Here is a 23,577-nt window from a genome sequence, read left to right as displayed (position 1 = left end):
ATAAAATAATAAGGGTGAAGTATGGGCGAAAGAAACCAGGGATCTCAGGACAAAAACTAGATTTTTGTCGCCGTCCTCCCCCTCCCCCGCTATTTATGCAGTGTTTCTCCTCCTTCTGCCACCTGGAATGTGAACCGAACACGAGGAACCAGGAAGCCCCCATGCGCTGGAACACCAGGTGTGGGAGGTGGTTGGAGACGCAGGCAACATGCCAGAGCGATGACGCTTCGAAACCCAGATTGCCATCCTTCCACAGATACAGATCTTTACATAGCCTGATGGCACCTTCTGGGCACAAGTGGGAAGGATTGACACGCACGCTTGTTTTTTTGTTTTTTTTTTGCATATAGCAGGGGCGTCCGTGGAAAATAGCGGAAAATGGCACGATAGCAGCGTGGTGGCGCGATCAAAACCTATCCTGCCTTGACACACGTTGGTACACGGAGCGCCAAAAATCGTGGGAGGCAGCGGAGGGAGCGAGTAGCAAGGGGATGGGAAGGGAGGGTCAGGGCAGGGAAAGGTCCAGTGGGTTGGTGACCCTCACCCATTCCAAGGGGAGATGAAATGAAAGAGCCTGACAGAGAGAGGGTGGACTAGATGATCTTCTCCATCGTAATTATAAAGAGGACATGTGATTTGCAGGATCGAGCCAGGGTCAGCCCCCTTCAAAATGTGTGCTTTGGGCCGTTTATGTTTATGTGGTGCCCAGTTGTGTGTGGCTTTTTAGTTGTTGATTGGGGTGTTGGTGGCCAGTTACTAAGTCGAGTCTATGTTTCTACAACTTTCAAAGTCCCTTCCAACCGAAGAAATCTATGATTATCTGACCTCCAAGGTCCCTTCCAACACTAGGAGTCTCTGTTTCTATGACCTCCAATGTCCCTTTCAATCATAGGAGTCTATGATTATCTGATCTCCAAAGTCCCTTCCATCCAGAGGAGTCTATGATTATCTAACCTCCAAAGTCCCTTCCATCCATAGGAGTCTAGGATTATCTGACCTCCAAAGTCCCTTCCATTCATAGGAGTCTATGATTATCTGACCTCCAATGTCCCTTCCAACCATAGGAGTCTATGATTATCTGACCTCCAAGGTCCTTTCCAATCCTAGAAATCATGATCTCCAAGGTCCCTTCCATCCATAGGAGTCTAGGATTATCTGACCTCCGAAGTCCCTTCCATCCATAGGAGTCTATGATTATCTGACTTCCAATGTCCCTTCCAACCATAGGAGTCTATGATTATCTGACCTCCAAAGTCCCTTCCATCCATAGGAGTCTATGATTATCTGACCTCCAATGTCCCTTCCAACATTGGAGTCTATGACTATCTGACCTCCAAGGTACTTTCCAATCCTAGAAATCATGATCTCCAAGGTCCCTTCCATCCATAGGAGTCTAGGATTATCTGACCTCCGAAGTCCCTTCCATCCATAGGAGTCTATGATTATCTGACTTCCAATGTCCCTTCCAACCATAGGAGTCTATGATTATCTGACCTCCAAAGTCCCTTCCATCCATAGGAGTCTATGATTATCTGACCTCCAATGTCCCTTCCAACATTGGAGTCTATGACTATCTGACCTCCAAGGTACTTTCCAATCCTAGAAATTATGATCTCCAAAGTCCCTTCCATCCATAGGAGTCTATGATTATGTGATATCTGATTGGTCCCTTCCAAGTCAAGAGATCTATGGTTCGATGACCTCCGAGCAGAGGTGGGTTGCTATCGGTTCGCACCAGTTCAGGTGAACCAGTAGTGGAAATGGCGACTGGGTCGCCGGACCGGTAGGGATGGCAGGCTCGCCACTTCCCCAAGCCGGTTCCATGGTCGGGGTGGCATGTTTTTTTGACATTTTTAATGTTTAATGTTTTAATGCGCACGGGCAGGCCTATTTAAAGGCAACTGGACACGCGCAAGCAAATAGCGGGCGCACCGAACCGGCAGTAACGCCGGCAGAAACCCACCCCTGCCTCCAAGGTCCCATCCAACCTTAGGAGTCTAAGATTTTATGTCTTTCAAAGTCCCTTCCAACTTTGGGATATCTTAAAGTGGCCAAGCTGGAGAAAGAAGGCAATATATGCAGACACTTGCTATTATATCTTGGTTAGTGTCTTATAGCAATAGCAATTAGACTTATATACCGCTTCATAGGGCTTTCAGCCCTCTCTAAGCGGGTTACAGAGTCAGCATATTGCCCCCCAACAACAATCCGGGTCCTCATTTTACCCACCTCGGAAGGATGGAAGGCTGAGTCAACCCTGAGCCGGTGAGATTTGAACCGCCGAACTGCAGAACTGCAGTCAGCTGAAGTAGCCTGCAGTGCTGCATTTAACCACTGCGCCACCTCGGCTCTTATGGCAGCAATTTGGTATAAAATTCATCTGTGCACATTTACTATTTTATCTTCTCCCCCTCCCCCCCCGGATCAGAAAGGGGGAGGAGCAGATCATAATCAGCGGTGGCTTTGCACATTTCATTACCGCCGGTTTGCCATATGTGCGCAAAGCGTGCGTGCCTTCCACGCATGTGCCCGGATTCCACACATGCGCTTTGCTCGCACGTGCGCCTTCCACGCAGGTGCCTAGCCTCAAAAACATGCCTAGACAGGATGGCATAGAGCCAGGATGGGCGGACGGGCCCACCTGCGATTTCCGCTATTGGTTCGGGCGAATTGATCCGAACCTGTTGAATCTCACCTCTGATCCTATTGGCGAATTATAACTTTCAAAGTGGATTCAAACTACAGACCAGTCTAGATGGAAATTCAAACCCACCCTACCCCCATACTGAGCTGCAAACATATAAATATTTACTGCGATGTAAACCACAGCTCGTTTCCCGCGGATACAAAGAGGACCTCTTGACACCCATCCTGATTATGCTGGCTTTAAACAGCAGCTCCCATCATTTGCATTTGAAGTCACTTCAGATTCAGAAGCAAAGTTTTCAACCTTCCATGCCAGACGCATTCAAGACTTATCCCATTCAACATTTGCTTTTGTGGGTTACCTCTCAGAACGGTCAGTTTGGCATTGACCGTGATCTCCGCCACCGAATTCTGGGCAACACATTCATAAATGTTTTCGTCTCGGGGCGTCCGGAGAGGTTGTATCCTCAAGACCGCTCCAGCACCTTCGTCAAATTCAATGGTCTGGATCGGAGAAAGAGAGAGAGAGAGAGAGCAAGGAAGGAAATTAATTCCATTCAATTAATTAAAGAGGAGATCCCGTCTATCCCTCTTTTCATACTCGGCCATTGTCGTGTGTGTGTGTGTGTGTGTGTGTGTGTGTGTGTGTGTGTGAAAGTTACAGACCAACTTCCCAGAGCTGTGCGTATGTGTGTCTATTTATCCATTTCTCTTTGCATACAGCTTGTTTCCAAGGAATGTGTGTAAGTATGCATTAAAATTATCCAATCTTTGAAAAAGATCAGCTTTCCAGAATGTGTGTGTGTGTGTGTGTGTGTGTGTGCATGCACATGTGAATACACACATGCATGCATGAATAAAAGCCACCACAATCCTTGCAACAGATCAGCTTCTTAGGAACGTGCATATTGTGTGTAAAAATCACCACAATCTTTGCAACAGACCAATTTCCCAGAGCTGTGGGTATGTGTGTCTATTTATCCATCCTTCTTTGCATAGAGCTAATTTCCAAAGAATGTGTGTAAGGGCGTAAAAAAAATCAACAATCTTTATAACGGGTTGTGTGTGCATAAAAACCAACACAATCTTTGCAACAGGCCAACTTCCTGGAGCTGTGTGTCTGGAAAGCTGGATTCACTTCAGGAGCACAGCATAAAACTTAAAATGAAATTGCGCTCCGTCACTTGCTGACTCACTTAAGGACCACGTTGCTTAGCGACGGAGATTCTGGTCTCCATTGTGGTCATACGTCGAGGAGTATTGTAGTCTTTGCATCCAGCCCAATGAAAGTGGGTTTGATGAGGGAAAGATTTAGTTGATGAAAACCAGGGTTGGTAAAACTAAAATTCCTCTGAGCCAGAAGTTGTGGGTCCTCCATCACTAGAGGTTATTAAAAAGAGACTGGAGATAGGAGGAGCCAACATCGCAACAACACAACGTGCGGTCTCGAAAGTCCGAGACCGCCGTTGACACTTTTGCCACTGGACGGTCCAACAGGACCTAAACCGTCCCGGAGAGACGGTGATCAGGAAGACACAGCCTTGCTGGTCTCAGGGACACCGCAAAGTCCCTGATTGACCCAAGGGAAGCGCTTCAAGCTGGCGGCAAACAGGCAAGAAGAGACTGGGCACAGTCGGGGGGGGGGGGAATCCTTGTGCAACCCCCGTCCCCCATTTTGGGCCTGGAAGGTCTCCTGCACCAACCTGAAATCCAAAACAGGGTACGGGGGGGGGGGTGATGCACGCACAGCAGACACCAAAAGACTAGCTGGTCAGCAGAAGGCAGGGGGGGACGGTGACAGAGCGCAGGAGGGTCACGTGCAAATGCATGGGGGCTGTGTCCCCGTGTCACCTGTGTGGTCACATGTGCACTGTATTGCGCACACGCATTTTCAACATGCGACAACAAAAAGGTTAGCCATCATCGGTGTGGAGTCTCCTGTTTTGAGCAGGGGGTTGGACTAGAAGACCTCCAAGGCCTCTTCCAACTCCGTGATTTTGTTGTCTTACCTCAAACCGCTGTGAGTTTACTTTCTTTCCCTTCTTGTTCCAGGTGACGCGGGGTTTGGGGTCCCCCATCGCTTGGCACACGAAGGATGCCACGCCTCCCGACACCCCAATCTGGTCCACGGGGTGCTTGATGAACTGTGGTGGGCCTGTGGGGGGAGGAGGGAGAGAAACACAAACAAAACAGAGACTTTAGATAAGTTGAGGGATTGGTTTAGTAGAGTCCCCTCCACGCCTTTTATTTACTATCCATTTATTAGGGTTATGTGGTCCTTTCAGCAGTTCTAAAAAGGTTCCACAGACCTGTTTGCAGTCTGATTCAGGCTGGGATCCTGAAGGCACATATAAACCCCCAGGTGGCCTCAATGACTCTCAGAAAGAGTACTAACGACCAGAGGACTACAAAGAATATAAATCCTTCCATTACCCACCATTCAGTCAGAACTGAAGAAGCTTCTTATTCCAGAAAAAATGAAGAAATTCCATTCATACTGATGGGTACTGATGAAAAAGTCATTAAAAAACTTTATGGACACTTACTAGAGGTTAGGTTAGAAGAAGAACAAGTTAAAGGAACTATGATAGCTTGGGGGGGGGGATTTGGGGCATGGGATTGAATTAGAGAAGTGGCAGAAATTGTGGTCCCAAAATTACAAAATGACAATGTCAACAGCATATAAAGAAAATTTGTATAAGATACAATACAATACAATAGCAGAGTTGGAAAGGACCTTGGAGGTCTTCTAGTCCAACCCCCTGCCTAGGGAGGAAACCCTATACTGTTTCAGACAAATGGCTATCCAACATCTTCTTAAAGACTTCCAGTGTTGGGGCATTCACAACTTCTGGAGGCAACTTCTGTTCCACTGATTAATTGTTCTCACTGTCAGGAAATTTCTCCTCAGTTCTAAGTTGCTTCTCTCCTTGATTAGTTTCCACCCATTGCTTCATGTTCTACCCTCAGGTGCCTAGGAGAATAGTTTGACTCCCTCTTCTTTGTGGCAACCCCTGAGATATTGGAAGACTGCTATCATGTCTTCCCTAGTCCTTCTTTCTATTAAACATTAGACATACCCAGTTCCTGCAACCGTTCTTCATATGTTTTAGCCTCCAGTCCCCTAATCATCTTTGTTGCTGTTCTCTGCACTCTTTCTAGAGTCTCAACATCTTTTTTCACATCGCGATGACCAAAACTGGATGCCGTATTCCAAGTGTGGCCTTAGCAAGGCCTTATAAAGTGGTATTAACCCTTCACGTGATCTTGATTCTCTCCCTCTGTTGATGCAGCCTAGAACTGTGTTGGCTTTTTTGGCAGCTGCTGCACACGGCTGGCTCCTATTTAAATGGTTGTCCACTAGGACTCCAAGATCCCTTTCACAGTTACTACTGTTGAGCAAGGTACCACCTATAAGAGCCAAGGTGGCGCAGTGGTTAAAATGCAGCACTGCAGGCTACTGCTAGATCAGCAGGTCAGCGGTTCAAATCTCACCGGCTCAGGGTTGACTCAGCCTTCCATCCTTCCGAGGTGGGTAAAATGAGGACCCAGACTGTTCTTCTTCTAACCTAACCTCTAGTAAGTGTCCATCTATCTGTCTGTCTGTCTGTCTGTCTATCTATCTATCTATCTATCTATCTATCTATCTATCTATCTATCTATCTATCTATCTATCTATCTATCTATCTATCTATCTATCTATCTATGCTGACTCTCTGTAAACCGCTTAGAGAGGCCTGAAAGGCCTATGAAGCGGTATATAAGTCTACTGCTATTGCTATTGCTATATACTGTCCCTGTGCATTTCGTTTTTGTTGCCTAAATGTAGAACCTTACTCTTAATGTAAAACCTTACTTTAGTGGGGAACTGGATTCATTTAACAACCATGTGATTCATTTAACAACCACAAAGATTCACCTAACGAATTACAATATCATGCACGGCTCCCTTAATAAGTGCCTTGGGTTAGCCACGCAAATTCTGCTCCTAATTGGGACGGCAAGTAAATCAAGGACTACCTTTGTTCCGAACGGTTTATCACCTGGTGGTCTTCCTTTCAAAGAGGCGCCAAGTCCGGAACCTGCTCAGGTTTCTTAAGGAAAGCAGCCAAGGTCTCTACAAGGTGCCTCGGCTGACCTCTCCTCCCGCTTTCTGAAGCAAAACGGTGGCTCAGCTTAATAAATCTTCTAAAAATACATGCGAATGTTAGATTAGAAACCGCAACCTGTAATAACAGCCAGGACGCCTTAATCACACTTCCCCCACATCATAGCTTGCGAGAATAGAACTGTCTTCATTGCACGCTTAAGAACGTCCATCATGACACACTGAGCCGCAGATGGTCCAAATATTTCTCTAGAACTCATCTGTAGAGTCACCCAGGTCGTGGGTGCCTTTTTTTCCAAGAGGCAATCGGGCTTTCTTGTTTTTCTTGGAAGACGTTCCGCTTCTCCTCCAAGAAGCTTCTTCAGCTCTGACTGGATGGTGGGGAACGGAAGGTTTTAAACTCCTTGCAGGCAGCTGGTCGTTTGCATCCTTTGAGAGGGTCGTTGAGGCCACTTGGAGGTCTATCGGTATCCTTGGGGTCACCTGAGTGGTGCTCCTGGTTCCTGTAGCCTGCAGTTGTTTTTTTCTGGAAATCCGGCTGTACAGATCTACAGATGTTTAGCTATGCAGTTTGGGATGAATGGATTTCCAAGGGAAAAAACACTGCAGACTACAGGAACCATTAGCACCACTCAGGTGACCCCGAGGACACAGACTGACTATCTATCTATCTGTCTGTCTGTCTATCTGTCTGTCTGTCTGTCTGTCTGTCTGTCTGTCTGTCTGTCTGTCTATCTATCTATCTATCTATCTATCTATCTATCTATCTATCTATCTATCAATCAATCAATCAATCTATAATCTACATAGCTTAGGATCAGGGTACCTGGGAGACCGCCTACTGCCACATACCTCCCAGCGGTGGGTGAGATCCCACAGGGTGGGCCTCCTTCAGATGCCGTCAGCCAGACAATGTTGGCTGGCGGCTCCCCGGAGGAGGGCCTTCTCTGTGGCTGCTCCGACCCTTTGGAATCAGCTACCCCCAGAGATCCGGACCTTGCCCACTCTCATGGTCTTCAGAAAAGCTGTTAAAACCTAGCTATTCTGGCAGGCCTGGGGCTGTTGACCCCATTGTTGAGGTCCAGCCCCGAGCAGTTTGAATGCATGAGTGATGTTTTTAAATTTGTCTTTCTTTTATTTTTTATTATTTCTTTTTTCTCTTTGCTTTGTAAGCCGCCCGGAGTCCTCCGGGATTGGGCGGCCTATAAATTTTTGCAAATAAATAAATAAATAAAATATCTATCTATCTATCCATCCATCCATCCATCCATCCATCCATCCATCCATCCATCCATCCATCTATCTATCTATCTATCTATCTATCTATCTATCTATCTATCTATCTAAGGCAAATACTACTCACTCATCACGAAATCTCCAGAACCATAAAGCTTACAAACTTGAAATTTGGCCCATATGTTCCTCTTGGCTTCTAGGTGCTCGCTAAGAAAGGATTTTTCGAAATGACCATCAGATCATTAGCATTTGTTATACAGTAATTATCACACGCAGATGCTAAGGAGTTCTACTCCCACTCCCCCCCCCCTGAAAAGAACTCTGTTCCAACTGCCAGCTGCCTTATATTAAAACGCTCCTGCTAAGGAGTTAGACATTCTACTCTCCCTCTCCACCTGAAAAAAAAACCTCTGTTCCAACTGCCAGTTGCCTTATATTAACATGCTCTGATGCTAAGGAGGTAGACATTCTACTCCCTCTCCCCACCTGAAAAGGACTCTGTTCCAACTGCCAGTTGCCTCACATTCTATTACCTCAGTTCAAACTGGCAGACATTCCACTCCTTCACTCAGAAGCGGTCCGGGACTCCTTACAATACATTGGTACCTCATCAAAATGTCTACGCCTTCCACCTATGGACCTGCTTCTGGACTGAAGGCGGTGGGAGCGGTATTCCCTTATGTGTTTCAATCACCGACCACCACTGAGCCAATTTCTCCTGCACAGCCCGATCACATGATTTTGTCCAGCTAGTATATGCCTGCATCCAACAAGCCCATTTGCTGATTTCAACCTCTTTCAATGAATTTATTCATAATCTGCTCCCGCTGCCCTCTGCCTCAGAGTTTCTTTCTCCCTCCCAAGCCCCTTCCCGCCACCCATGATATTTTGGCTTTAAAAAAAACTCCACCAAAGATATAATTCTTCTCCCCCTGGCTGCAAGATCTCCAGAGAGCCATTTAAAATGTCCTTTCTGGATATTATTTAAGAGGAGTCAAATGGCCGGTTTCGTTTTATATCATTTGAGGAGGAGGAAGGACTGGAGGTGCATGTAGAAAGATGGCCTGATGATGGGCTCCCCTCCTCTGTTAGGACCCCTTCTGGCATCCCTAATCATGCTTTGGCCCTCCCCCCCCCCAAATGTAACATGGCTGGCACATGAAACTGAATGCAAAGATTTGACACGTCCCGAAGGTGCTTTTCCCAAAGGCAACTGACAAAGAATAGAATGGGATGGGATGGGATGGACTAGAATGAATTAGGAATATGTATAGGATATAGAGTATGGAATGGAATATGGAATGGGGAACATGGAATGGAGTGGAATAGAGTAGAGGGAATAGAATGTAGAATATAGAATGGAGAGTAGAATGGAATGGAATAGAATAGAATGAATTACGAATAAGGAAGGATAGGATAAGGATAGGATAGAAGAGGATAGAAGAGGACATGATAGAATAGAATATAGAATATGGAATAGAGAGTGGAATGGAATGGAATAGAATGAATTACGAATAAGGTAGGATAGGATAAGGATAGGATAGGATAGAAGAGGACACGATAGAATAGAATAGAACATAGGATATGGAATGGAGAGTGGAATGGAATGGAATGAAATAGAATAGAATGAATTACGAATAAGGTAGGATAGGATAAGGATAGGATAGAAGAGGACATGACAGAATAGAATAGAATAGAATATAGAATGGAGAGTGGAAAGGAATGGAATAGAATGAATTATGAATAAGGTAGGATAAGATAAGGATAGGATAGAAGAGCATAGAAGAGGACATGATAGAATAGAATAGAATATAGAATATGGAATAGAGAGTGGAATGGAATGGAATAGAATAGAATGAATTACGAAAAAGGTAGGATAGGATAAGGATAGGATAGGATAGGATAGGATAGAATAGGATAGGATAGAAGAGGACACGATAGAATAGAATATAGAATATGGAATGGAGAGTGGAATGGAATGGAATAGAATGAATTACTAATAAGGTAGGATAGGATAAGGATAGGATAGAAGAGGATAGAAGAGAACACGATAGAATAGAATAGAATATAGAATATGGAATGGAGAGTGGAATGGAATGGAATAGAATGAATTACGAAAAAGGTAGGATAGGATAAGGATAGGATAGGATAGAATAGGATAGGATAGGATAGGATAGAAGAGGACACGACAGAATAGAATATAGAATATGGAATGGAGAGTGGAATGGAATGGAATAGAATAGAATGAATTACAAATAAGGTAGGATAGGATAAGGATAGGATAGAAGAGGATAGAAGAGGACACAATAGAATAGAATAGAACATAGGATATGGAATGGAATGGAGTGTAGTGGAATAGAGTAGAGTAGAGGGAATATAGAATGGAGTGTGGAATGGAATAGAATGAATTAGGAATTAGGATAGGATAGAATATAGGATATGGAATGGAATATGGAAGAGAGTGGAGTAGAGTAGTGTAGAAGGAATAGAATATGGAATATGGAATGGAGAGTGGAATGGAATGGAATAGCAGAGGATGGAAGGGACCTTGGAGGTCTCCTAGTCCAACCTCTTGCTCAGGCAGGAAACCCTATGCCATTTCAGATAAATGGTTATCCAACATCTTCTTAAAAACTTCCAGTGTTGGAGCATTTAGGATCAGTAGGATTGGCTGGGAAGCTGAAAAGGACATCCGTGAAGGATGGGGGTTAGACTAGAAGACCTACCAGGCCCCCCCAGCTCTATGATTCTGAGCAGGCAACCGTCAGCCACGTCTCTATGGTTTCTGAGGGAATCTCTATGGCTGAGGCACCATTAACTGAGTTGGCCTCCAGGGAAATATTGCATTCCGAGGTCAGAGTGAGACTATGCTATTAGTGGAAGTTTGTAATTAAATCATCGGAGCTCCTGACCGAGGGAAATGAGATCCAGGGGAGACATTTCAGGAGACAAAAGGGCAGAGATTCCTCCCATCCACTCCTGGAAGGAATCGAATTGCCCCCAACCAACACACACACACACACACACACCAATGGCGTTTGCAGAAAAAGTAACACCTCTAATCTCGATCCTCAAGAATAAAACAAGAATAAAATTAATTAAGCCAAAAAACAATATATATAAATATAGATAGAACTGTGTATAAAGGTGTGTAAATATAGAAGCGAAATATTATATACATAGCAATAGCAGTTAGACTTATATACCGCTTCATAGGGCTTTCAGCCCTCTCTAAGCGGTTTACAGAGTCAGCATATTGCCCCCAACAACAATCCGGGTCCTCATTTTACCCACCTCGGAAGGATGGAAGGCTGAGTCAACCCTGAGCCGGTGAGATTTGAACAGCCGAACTGCTGAACTGCAGTCAGCTGAAGTAGCCTGCAGTGCTGCATTTAACCACTGCGCCACCTCGGCTCATGTACAGATATGATGACATAACAATGTTGATGTAATGACTGTAAGGTGTTGTAGAAGGGAAAAAATAATAAATGAAATCTGCAAAATAATAATAATAATAATAATCTCGATCTTCGGAACCAGCCCTACTGGTGGATCAGTGACTTGCTGAGTGGGTTGCTATATATCGATAGTCCTCAAGTTACGGCCAGAATGTACGTCACTAAGTGTGCTGTCTCACTCATGCACACACCACGGGTGTAAGGAGTCTGAGGTGGGGTAGTCCTCGACTTACAATCGAGCCGAGGTGGCGCAGTGGTTAAATGCAGCACTGCAGGCTACTTCAGCTGACTGTAGTTCTACAGTTCGGCTGTTCAAATCTCACCGGCTCAGGGTTGACTCAGCCTTCCATCCTTCCGAGGTGGGTAAAATGAGGACCCGGATGGTTGTTGGGGGCAATATGCTGACTCTGTAAAACCGCTTAGAGAGGGCTGAAAGACCTATGAAGCGGTATATAAGTCTAACTATTGCTTGCTTGAGTCTTTCTTAAGGCTTCCAAGTCTGAACTGGTCTTCCCCACCATTCCCTGGGCTGGCACCAGTTCCACCGCAATGACTATGCAAATGAAGCCAACACTAGTCCTCAAGTCAATGGAGATCCTCAGCCATCCAGGTCAAGGTTGTCCCAAAGGTGGGGTTTTTTTTTTAAAGAGGCAAATGGATTTTCTTGTTTTCCTTTGAAGAAGTTTTGCTTCTCATCCAAGAAGCTTCTTCATGTTCTGACTGAATGGAGGAGAATGGAAGGATTTATCCTCCTTGCAGACAACTGGTCATTTGCGCCCTTTGAGAGAGTGGTGGAGGCCACTTGGAGGTTTACCTCGGTGTCAAAGTATGAATGGAATTTCTTCATTTTTCCTGGAATAAGAAGCTTCTTCATGTTCTGAATGGATGGTGGGGAACAGAAGGATTTATGCTCCTTGCAGACAGCTGGTCATTTGCATCCTTTGAGGGAGTGGTTGAGACCGCTTGGAGGTTTATCGGTGTCCTCAGGGTCACCTGAGTGGTGCAAATGGGGGTGGAGCCTTCTTGGAACTGCTGAAAGGACTGTGCTGGGGAGCACAGTGTACTTTCTGGAGGATGGTTGTTAACCAAACGATTGTAAATCGAGGACTACCCGTGATTGGAATAACAGCTCTGATGCATTGCGTAAATGAGTGTTTGTTAACGGCAGCAACATTAAGAGGAGGGGAGGGGAAAGGGAAGGAAGGAAGGAGGAGAAGGGAGGAGAAGGAGAAGCAAGGGAGGGAGGAAGGAAGAGAGAGAGAGGAAGGGAGGGAGGAGAAGTAGGGGAGGGTTGGAGGAAAAATGGAAGGAGGAAGGAAGAAAGGGAGACAAAGGGAGGGAGGGAGGAAAAGTAGGGGAGGAAAAAAGGAAGGAGGGAAGGAAGGAAAAGTAGGAGAGAGGGAGGGAGGAAATAGAGAAGGAGGAAGGCAGGAGAAGGAGAAGGAGAAGGAGGAAGAGGAGAGGAGGGAAGAAAGGAAGAAGGAGAAGGGGGGAGGAGAAGGAGAAGCAAGGGAGAGAGGAAGGAAGAGAGAGAGAGGAAGGGAGGGAGGAGAAGTAGGGGAGGGTTGGAGGAAAAATGGAAGGAGGAAGGAAGAAAGGGAGACAAAGGGAGGGAGGAAGGAAAAGTAGGGGAGGAAAAAAGGAAGGAGGGAAGGAAGGAAAAGTAGGAGAGGGAGGAAGGAAATAGAGAAGGAGGAAGGCAGGAGAAGGAGAAGGAAGAAGAGGAGAGGAGGGAAGAAAGGAAGAAGGAGAAGGAGGGAGAAGGAGAAGCAAGGGAGAGAGGAAGGAAGAGAGAGAGAGGAAGGGAGGGAGGAGAAGTAGGGGAGGGTTGGAGGAAAAATGGAAGGAGGAAGGAAGAAAGGGAGACAAAGGGAGGGAGGGAGGAAAAGTAGGGGAGGAATAAAGGAAGGAGGGAAGGAAGGAAAAGTAGGAGAGGGAGGAAGGAAATAGAGAAGGAGGAAGGCAGGAGAAGGAGAAGGAGGAAGAGGAGAGGAGGGAAGAAAGGAAGAAGGAGAAGGAGGGAGGAGAAGGAGAAGCAAGGGAAGGAGGAAGGAAGAGAGAGAGGGGAAGGAAAGAAGGAAGGGAGAAGTAGGGGAGGGAGGGAGAGAAAGGGAGGGAGAAAGGAAGGGAGGGAGGAGAAGTAGGGGAGGGAGGAAAAAGGGGAGGGAGGAAGGAAGAGAGACAAAAGGAGGGAGGAAGGAGAAGTAAGGGAGGAGAGAAGGAGAAGCAGGGAGAGAGGAAGGAAGAGAGAGAGAGGAAGGGAGGGAGGAGAAGTAGGGGAGGGTTGGAGGAAAAATGGAAGGAGGAAGGAAGAAAGGGAGACAAAGGGAGGGAGGAAGGAAAAGTAGGGGAGGAAAAAAGGAAGGAGGGAAGGAAGGAAAAGTAGGAGAGGGAGGAAGGAAATAGAGAAGGAGGAAGGCAGGAGAAGGAGAAGGAAGAAGAGGAGAGGGGGAAGAAAGGAAGAAGGAGAAGGAGGGAGAAGGAGAAGCAAGGGAGAGAGGAAGGAAGAGAGAGAGAGAAGGGAGGGAGGAGGAAGTAGGGGAGGGTTGGAGGAAAAATGGAAGGAGGAAGGAAGAAAGGGAGACAAAGGGAGGGAGGGAGGAAAAGTAGGGGAGGAATAAAGGAAGGAGGGAAGGAAGGAAAAGTAGGAGAGGGAGGAAGGAAATAGAGAAGGAGGAAGGCAGGAGAAGGAGAAGGAGGAAGAGGAGAGGAGGGAAGAAAGGAAGAAGGAGAAGGAGGGAGGAGAAGGAGAAGCAAGGGAAGGAGGAAGGAAGAGGAAGGAGGGAAGGAAAAGTAGGCAAGGGAGGAAGAAAATAGAGGAGGAGGAAGGCAGGAGAAGGAGAAGGAAGAAAAGGAGAGGAGGGAGGAAAGGAAGGAAGGAGATGGAGGGGGGGAGGGCAGGAGAAGGAGAAGCAGGGGAGGGATAGAGGAAGGGAGAAAGAGAGAGGGAGGGAGGGAAGGAGGAAAGAAATAGAGAAAGAAAGAAAGACAAATGAAAAAGGAGAAAAGACCTGGAATTTCTGGGGCTAAGCCAGGTGGTTGTTGGAACTGTCACTAGACTTGGAACAGCAGTGTTTCTAGCTCTCATTGTGTGCTCTGAGGCATAACATCCAGCTGTTTGCAGCAGTCAGTGGTGAGGTAGAATCGGTTTCCTCCCATCCCTTGTGGGCCACCAAACGCCCCTCGTCGTATTTTCTGCACTCCGCCAGCCTCTTGCCTCCCTCCCTCCCTCCCGGCCTGACTTCACCCAGGCCCAAAAAAAGGAAAGAAAAGTGCAGAATTCCAACCATTTGGCCGGGCCAATTTGCAAGGGGAGCCTTTTCTGCCGCCAGGCTGTTTTTGGGAGAGGCCGAGGGAAGAATAGGCCAATTTATTTCACTTTCCCTTTGAAAATGGCCACAAGCCTTTGTGTTATTCAGAGCCCCTCCGAACAGGCGTTTCATTGTCTGGGAGATTTTTCATTCGCTTTTAGCTCCTGGAGGCAACCGAGGGGCACCCAGCTGCCCGCGCCCTGCTTGAAAGAATAAATTGTTTGCCGTGCCCGCCAGCGCTGTTTTGCAGGCGGGAGAGGCGGCTTCGGCGCATAGAGGCTCCCATTTGGAGGGGAGGACGGAGAGGAACCGCTTGCGAAGCAGCCCCCGAGATTCTCTCCTCGGCTGGCGATCTCTTCACTGGCCAAATAGAAGCTGCTTTTATTTGTATTTTTATTTTCTTTTATTTTCCCCAGGGCCCTGTCCATCTTTGGCCTCGCTGGGCCGCCTTGGCTGTTTTCAGAACATAGCATTTTGCTCTCGCTGAAGGAACCTTGGGAAGAATTTTCTCTCCTTTCTCTCCCACTCCTCCCTCCTCACCCTCTCTCCTTCCTTCTTTCCTTTCTTTCCTGTTTCCCTTTTTCCTTACTGTCTTCCCTTCTCCCCTTTTCTTTCTTTTTTTCCTTCCTACCTCACTTTTTCCTTCCTGTCTTCTCCCTCTTTTCCTTCCTTCCTTCTCCCTCTTTTTCTTTCCTTCCTCACTCTTTTTCATCCTGTCTTCTCCCTCTTTCCTTCCTTCCTTTTTCCTTCCTGTCTTCTTCCTCTTTTTCCATCCCGTCTTCTTCCTCTTTTTCCTTCCTTCCTCACTCTTTTTCATCCTGTCTTCTCCCTCTTTTTTTTCCTTCCTTCCTTCTTTCCTCCCTCTTTTTCCTCCCTGTCCTTTCCCTCTTTTTCCTTCCTTCCTTCTCCCTTTTTTCTTCCTGTCTTCCCCCTCTTTCTTTTTCCTTCCTTCCTTACTTTCCTTCCTTCCTGTCTTCTTCCTCTTTTTCCTTCCTCTTTTTCCTTCCTCCCTCCCTCCCTATTTAGCTAACCATCCATTAAAACTCCGCCCTGTGACTCTGATGTGTAAAAACCCATAAGAAGAAGGAAATTAGGATGTTTGCAGAGAAACCAACCCCAACCCTAGAGCCCCTTCCCCACATTCCCCTGGGCAAAAAGCCAGGTTTCCAGACAGTCTTAACCCACCCATCCCATCCCCAGGGGCCACATTCCTTCCTCCTTTCCATGAACCTTCTACCTTCCCTCAAAAAAAGATCCAAAGCAGGGAAGGGAGTCCTCTTCCCACCTTCCCCTCTTTATCCCATCTTGGCCATCGGAAGGATCGAGTCCATTAAAGGCCGGTCCTCATTTCAAGGCCTTTCGGGGCCAGCCGATCTCCAGGTCTAAAAATCTCACTTTCTGGAGTTTCCCCTTCCATCCTCCGCGTTCCCTACACAATCCCCTCGGCTCTCTTTTGTCTTCTCGTAGGAGGAAAGTCGTGTTGAATTCAGGTCACCCGAAAACGCGGAGGTGGCTCTCTTAGCACCTTTCCCCAACGAACAGTTTGACGAAAAAGCAGATTTCTTTCCCCCTCACGAAACCAACTGTCAGCCTCAAAATCTCGTTTGCTTTGCCATCTGCCTGCAAATCCTCCTCGACGTATGACCTTTCGACCAGGGGCTGCTCGAAATCACAACGGCACTAAAAAAAAAAAAAGTGACGGGCCAGGGGTCCTCGCACTTATGACCATTTCAGCATCCTCAGTCCCAGGATGAAAACGTTGGTGCTTGGCAACTGGCAATGTACGGGGGGATCCTCGATTTACAACCCTTGTAGGTGCGAATTGGCTGAATCCCACCACTGGCATGGCCAGTGCATGATTCATCCGGCCTGCAGGCTGGGAGTTTAGATATTGTACTCCCCCTCCCCACTTGAAAAGAACTCTGTTGCAACTGCCAGTTTCCTTAAATCAACACGCTCTGATGCGAAGGAGTTACACATTCTGCATTACTTTTCAAGCTTTAAGTGTCAATTTATCAAGCCCGATCACATAGGGAAGCCCAGATACCCACCTAGTACATAGATATAGCAAGTGATTTCTTAATAAACTTCCTAACCAAAGGGCGGGGAGGTTGTCCCTGCCTTTTTTTGAACTACAATTCCCACAAAGCTCAGTGGGTGACTGATTCTAAATTTGCAACTGAATTTGACCAGGCTGGTTCTATCTCTGACTAATAAGGGAAATAAGGGACTTTTAAAGTAGAAAAGGAGATTTTAAGTTAAAAAGTGGGCTTGGCAGACCCCAATCTCGGCTTTCATTAATCAGAGAGAAAGTGTAATCATAACAATCCTAACAGCAACAACCATCCTCAGCTAAACCTGTTTCCCAACTTGTAGAAAACAGGCCCTCCAGCACCTGAGATTTCCTTTACAACTTCAAAGGATAATAAATTATTCTAATATCAGCTCATGTGTCTCTTTCAGTCTCTTCCTCTGCCCCACCACACTACAAACACACAAACACACACACACACACCATTTTTCCTTTTCAGGCTGTTGGGGATAGGGTTCAAGAATTGACTCCAAAATGCATAATCATATTTTATTTGCATAGAAGTATGATTGGAAATAAATTAATTCCTTCCTTCCTTCCTCTCCCTCTCTCCTTCCTTCCTTCTCATTCCCATCTCCTTCCTTCCTTCTTTCCGACCCTCCCTCCCTCAGCCATCCTCATTTTTCTCCTCCCTCCTCCTTTCCTTCCTTCCATCCGCTTCTCTTTCCTTTCTTCTTCCCCCTTTCCTCCCTTCCTTCTGGCCCTCCCTCCATCCATCCATCCATCATCCATCTCATTTTTCTCCTCCCTCCCTCCTCTTCTCCTTCCTTCCATCCTCTTCTCTTTCCTTTCTTCTTCCCCCTTTCCTTCCTTCCTTCTGGCCCTCCCTCCATCTATCCATCTATCATCCATCCTCCTTTCTCCTCTCCTCCCACTCTCCTTCCTCCTTCTTTCCCTCTACCCTCTTCTCTTCTTTCTTTCTTCTTCCCCCTCTCCTCGCTCCCTTCCTTCCTTCTTTCTGACCCTCCATCCAACCATGCATCCATCCTCCTCTCCTTCCTCCTCTTCTCCTTCTTTTCTTCTGCCCCCTCTTCTCTCTCTCTTGCTCTCTCTCATTCCTCTTTCCCTTCCTTCCTTTTTCTTTTACTTCCTTCCTTCCTTCCTTCCTTTTTTTCACAATTGGAACCACTTGCCTCCAGAAGTTGTGGATGCTCCATCAGTGGAGGTTTTGAAGAAGAAACTGGATATAGGGTTTTCTGCTTGAGCAAGGGGTTGAACTAGAAGACCTCCAAGGGTCCCTTCCCACCCTTCTTAGTCTGCTATTTAAGAGACTTTGGCCAAGAAAATGGTGATGTGAAGGGAGTAACTGGTTCATGCCAAAGTCAAGAGACTCGGGCTTCTGCTGTTTATTGTTCTTAAGACTCTTGTAAGCCAACTAACAGCTGTCGAACTTTCTGTAGTAAATTGGTGGCTGGGGAATTCCGGGATGTGTCTTTAACGTTGCCAAGGTTGAGAAAAAACTGTCACCGGGGGAAATCTATGAGCTATATGTGGTCGCCAAGAAACGAGACCAACTTGTTAGAAGATAATAATCAATTAATACCTTTATAGGTCATCTGCTTGAGCAGAGGACTATTGGACTAGAGGACCTCCGAGGTCCCTTCAATGGTGAAAAGAGTAAGGTTCTATATTTAGGCAAGAAAAACCAAATACACAGGTACAGTATAGGTGGTACCTGGCTCAATAGTAGTAACTGTGAGAGGGATCTTGGAGTCCTAGTGGAAAATCAATTAAGTATGAGCCAGCCATGTGCAGCAGCTGCCAAAAAAGCCAACACAGTTCTAGGCTGCATAAACAGAGGGAGAGAATCAAGATCACGTGAAGGGTTAATGCCACTTTATAAGGCCTTGGTAAGGCCACACTTGGAATACGGCATTCAGTTTGGGTCTCTACAGTATAAAAAAGATGTTGAGACTCTAGAAAGAGTGCAGAGAAGAGCAACCAAGAGGATTAGGGGACTGGAGATTAAAACATATGAAGAACAATGGCAGGAACTGGGTATGTCTAGTTTAATTAAACGAAGGACGAGAGGAGACATGATAGCAGTCTTCCAATATCTCAGGGGTTGCCACAAAGAAGAGGGAATCAAACTATTCTCCAAGGCACCTGAGGGTAAAACAAGAAGCAATGGATGGAAACTAATCCAGGAGAGAAGCAACTTAGAACCAAGGAGAAATTTCCTGACAGTGAGGACAATGAATCAGTGGAACAGCTTGCCTCCAGAAGTTGTGAATGCTCCAACACTGGGCGTTTTTAAGAAGAGAGTGGATAACCATTTGTCCTGAATGATATAGGGTCTCCTGCTTGAGCAAGGGGTTGGACTAGACGACCTCCAAGGTCCCTTCCAACTCTGTTATTCTATTAATTAATCAGTGGGACAACTTGCCTCCAGAAGTTGTGAATGCTCCAACACTGGAAGTTTTAAAGAAGAGATTGGACAGCCATTTGTCTGAAAAAGTATAGGGTTTCTTCCTGAGCAGAGGGCTGGACTAGTAGACCTCTAAGATCCCATCCAACTTTGTTATTCTCTTATTCCTTCCCACACCCTGTTATTCTGTTCATACCAACAAAGCATTAATTCAAAAGAGGCCGTTACTTGACCATGGCTGATTTCAGGAAAGGCTACACAGGGTTAGATCTGGTCTGATCCAACTTGGATGGGAGGCCACCCAGCGATTAACTATTTGTTTATCAAAATTTATGTGGCCACCCATCTCACAAAAAAGTGTGTCCGGGCAGCATACAACCATTAAAATTAAAGGTTCCCAAATTCCCAGAAAAATCTTTTGCTCTGAAAGCTGCACGGATAATTTCTGGAACTGAGAGAAACTTCACCTTCAATAAAGAAGCTGCCTTTCAGTCGTGCACAGAATTTTTGGCACGAACTAACACTTTTGAGCCGCCAGTGGGGAGGAAAAATCCATTTTAAGCCTTTGCCACATAATATTTTGAGATATCAGTGCAATAAACAACCTCAATAAACTCCTTGCTCACGATTGAGGGTGCAGAATGGAAGGATTTAAGAGATAAACTCCGCTTTAAACGCCATCCGACAAAGTTTCAAGGTATTAACTTTTAAATACTTTATGATTTTTTTATTTAGGAGCCTGAGAAAAAATACAATTTGTTGACTTTAGTAGTAAAAGTTATAGCTCTATACACAACTTCCTTCCTTCCTTCCTTCTTCCTACCTCCTACCCTTCCTTCTTCCTTCCTCCCTTCTTCCTCAATCTCTTTTGTCTCCTCCCCTCTCTCCTTCCTCCCCTTCTCCCTCCCTCACCCTCCCTCCTTCTTCATCCCTCCCTTCTTCCTTCCTTACCTCCTCCCTCCCTCACCCTTCCTTCCTCCTTCTCTCACTCCTCCTTCCTCCCTCACTCCTCCTTCGTCCCCCACCACTTCCTCCCTCCCTCCTTCTTTCCTTCCCCCCTCACCCCTCCTTCCTTCCTTCCTTCCTTCCTTTCACAGCAAGTTAACAGATGGAACAATTAAACAAGGATCTGTAATCCAATAAACCAATTTTTTTACATTTACTGACTTTATAGTAGTCTTCGAGTTACGACCAGATTTCAGCCCAAAATTTCCATCGCTAAGCAAGACAGCTGTTCAGTGAATTTGGCCCCGTTTTACAACCTTTCTTGCCAAAGTTGTTATGGGAATCAGTGTAGTTAAGTTAGGACCACGGTCGTTCAGTGAATCTGGCTTCCTCACTGACTCTGCTTGTCACAAAAGGAGATCACATGACCCCAGGACACAGCAACCGTCATAAATACGAGTCAGTTACCAAACGGCTGTAAGTCGAGAACTAACTGTAGTCCTTCCTTTTAGAAACTGTCTCCCTTATCCTGCAGCTGGCCTACTAACGCATCCTGCTCCCTCTCTTTCCTTCCCCAGTCCTGGGTTCTAATCTTGCCATTCAGAGCCACAACGGAGCACCCCTTCTCCGTCCCCTCAGCCGTAAACCAATCAGCTTCTTCTTCTCCGCATCGCCCGCACTCTCTTCCCATGTTCAAGGGGCTCTCGTCCTCTTCCTGGAGGACAAGAGCACCTTGAACATGTGCAGAGTGTCTTCCGTACTATGGCATCCAGCTGCCCAGCGAGCTGAGGACGGACCAGGAAAAAAAACACGCCCGCGAGCTCCGTTTTTGCCAAATCGGCACCGGGGTGACGTGTTCGAGACTTACTTTCGGTGGCGCAGCCGGTCATCAGCCAGGAGAGCAGGCTGGCAACGGGGATGACCAGACACACTGGAGAACTGGGATTCATGCTGAGGGCTGGGCAGGGGACTCCGACCTCGGCTGGGCCGCCTGCCCACCTCACCGGGGCTCACAAGTCCTCTGGAACTGGGTCAGAACCTGCAGAAGAGAGAAAGAAGACGGTTTGTGAGGGTCTTGTGAATGGAGCAAAAAGGAGGAGAAAGGATGTTAGAAACCCAGAGTGTTAGACGGCCAGGTCTTTCCGGAATCTTCCCTAACCTGATTCTTTCTGCCCACTCTCCTTCTCTCCTCCCTTCTTCCTCTTTCCGCTCATCTCTCTTTCCTTTTTTAACTTTCTTTTCTCTTCCTTCCTTTCTCAACGCCACCCTGCCTCCCTCTCTCCTTCCTTCTTTCTCTCTTTCCATCTGTCTCTCTTTCCTTTTTATCTTTCTTGTCTCTTCCTTCCTTTCTCGCCTCTTCCCTCCCTCTTTCAATTCGTCCTTTTTCATCTTTCTTTTGTCTTCCTTCTTTTCTCTCCTTCTCCTTCCTCCCTCTCTCCTTGCTTTCTTCCTCGTTTCTCTCATTTCCTTCCTCCCTCTCTTTCATTTTTATCTCTCTCCCTCCTTCCTTCCACTTTGCCCCTCTTTCCTTCTTGGTCTCTTTTCTCTTCGTCCCTTCCTTTCTTTATCACTTTCTCTTTTTTTCCTTCCTTCCTCTATTCTTCTTCCCTCTCTTTCCTCTTTATCTCTTCCTCTTCCTTCCTAGCTGGCCTCTTTCTCTCCATCCGCCCTCTCCCTTCCTTCCTTCCCTCTTTCCTTTTCTCCCTCCCTCTCTTTTTAATATTTTATATCTTTCTTTCCTCCCTCCCTCCCTCCCTCCCTCCCTCGATCTCACGTCTCTAGACAGCAATAACAAATCAACACTGTCCCAGATCAAAATAGCCAAGGTGCTACCACATTTTCGAGCAATCTCCTCACCCCACGGTTCAGATTCTCCACCTCCCCATTAGTGGGTGATCGATATTTCTACATGCGTCCCCCCCGTATCGAAGCTGTCTTTTGAGTTTGGGGGTCAGGATGTGGGAGAGAAGCCAAAAGAGAACAACAAAGAGGGCTGGGCTTTGGGGCACAGTCCCCACCTCCCATCCCCACAAAATCCCTACTCCAATTATACTGTCACGGCGGCCTCCCTCAGTAACCAAGAAAGAAACCACTCAACTCCATTTTGCAGAATTTACTGGTCATGAGTAGATAGCAGCTAGGCAAAGCAAGATCTTATTTATTTATTATTTATTATTTATTACTTATTGTTTATTGTTTATTATTTATCTATTATATATTATTTATTTATTTATTTATTTATTAGACTTATATACTGCTTCATAGGGCTTTCAGCACTCTCTAAGCGGTTTACAGATTTTTTTTTAAGCAAATTGAGTCAGCAACTTGCCCCCACAGTCTGGGTCCTCATTTCACCCACCTTCCATCGGAAGGATGGAAGGCTGAGTCGACCTTGAGCCGGTGAGATTTGAACCGCTGAACTGCAGATCACAGTCAGCTGAAGTGGCCTGCAGTACTGCACCCTAACCACTGCGCCACCTCGGCTCTTTTAAGATCTGAGGCAAAAGAGCGCGTAATCATATACATCAATATGTGACCCAACCCCCTCCCCTTGGTAACCCCATCCCATGGGCTAATCTGTACACCCCACAGGTGTCATGTGGGAGACATCTTCAAAAAGCATCATCAGGTTGGTATGCCGGATAGTTGGCCTTGGCGGCAAATCCTCTATCTTCAGTATGCGCAGTAGATGGTGAGAACAACTCCCTTTTAACAGTCACTCCTGCACTGAATACTTCCCCACCCAAATACCATGCCCCCCCCGCTCCCCGTTTCAATGGCAGCCGAAAGCAAGCAGCAAAACAGAGGCTGACATATACATTGTGCTAAGATTATTCCTTACTTTTTCCCCACTTGAGAAAACATCTCAAAAGAGCTCACCGTCCCAGCTCCGAAATTGCTATTTTAATTCTTTCTCGCCTCAGCAAATCACCATCCCTTTTCAACACAACACAACACAATACTTCTTTGTTGAATGTCTAACAATCGTGAAAACGCAGCATTTAAAAAACAAACAGAGATGCAAAAAACGTATAATCGGCAGCCGGCATAAAAACAAACTTAAACAGAATAAACAGCTGGAAGGGATCTTTGAGGTCTTCTAATCCAACCCCCCTCCCCGCACAAACAGGAGACCCCCCCATACTATTTCAGACAAATGAAACTCTGGAATAAAACAGTGCAATTCGTAAAAAGGATCCAACTTCCCTGATTCTATTCTCATACTAGCTCGGTACCCGTGCTTCGCTACGAAACTATGTGATCGGGCTTGATAAATTGGTACTTAAAACCTGAAAAGTAATGTAGAATGTGTAACTCCTTAGCATCAGCGCATGTTAATATAAGGCAACTGGCAGTTGGAACAGAGTTCTTTTCAGTTGGGGAGGGGGAGTAGAACATCTAACTTCTTAGCA

At 46.2% G+C, this 23,577-nt stretch overlaps 1 protein-coding gene across 7 annotated transcripts in view; it reads right to left on the bottom strand.

Annotated features, from left to right (window-relative positions):
- Window positions 1–23,577, bottom strand: part of PTPRS (protein tyrosine phosphatase receptor type S) — a 253,282-nt gene that overhangs the window by 168,815 nt on the left and 60,890 nt on the right. For all 7 annotated transcript variants that reach the window (XM_032228406.1, XM_032228699.1, XM_032228565.1 and 4 more), the window contains exons 2-4: window positions 21,033–21,203; window positions 4,656–4,801; window positions 3,009–3,150 (exon numbers count right to left, since the gene is read on the bottom strand). In XM_032228406.1, coding sequence (XP_032084297.1) covers window positions 3,009–3,150; window positions 4,656–4,801; window positions 21,033–21,114 — 370 coding nt within the window. In that variant the 5' untranslated portion in view covers window positions 21,115–21,203. The remainder of the gene's footprint in view (window positions 1–3,008; window positions 3,151–4,655; window positions 4,802–21,032; window positions 21,204–23,577) is intronic.

The sequence above is a fragment of the Thamnophis elegans genome, chromosome 1 (assembly GCF_009769535.1).
Source record: "Thamnophis elegans isolate rThaEle1 chromosome 1, rThaEle1.pri, whole genome shotgun sequence".
Lineage (NCBI taxonomy): Eukaryota > Metazoa > Chordata > Lepidosauria > Squamata > Colubridae > Thamnophis > Thamnophis elegans.
Note: the sequence above shows the minus strand (reverse complement) of the source record. Positions and strands in the feature narration are given on the sequence as shown.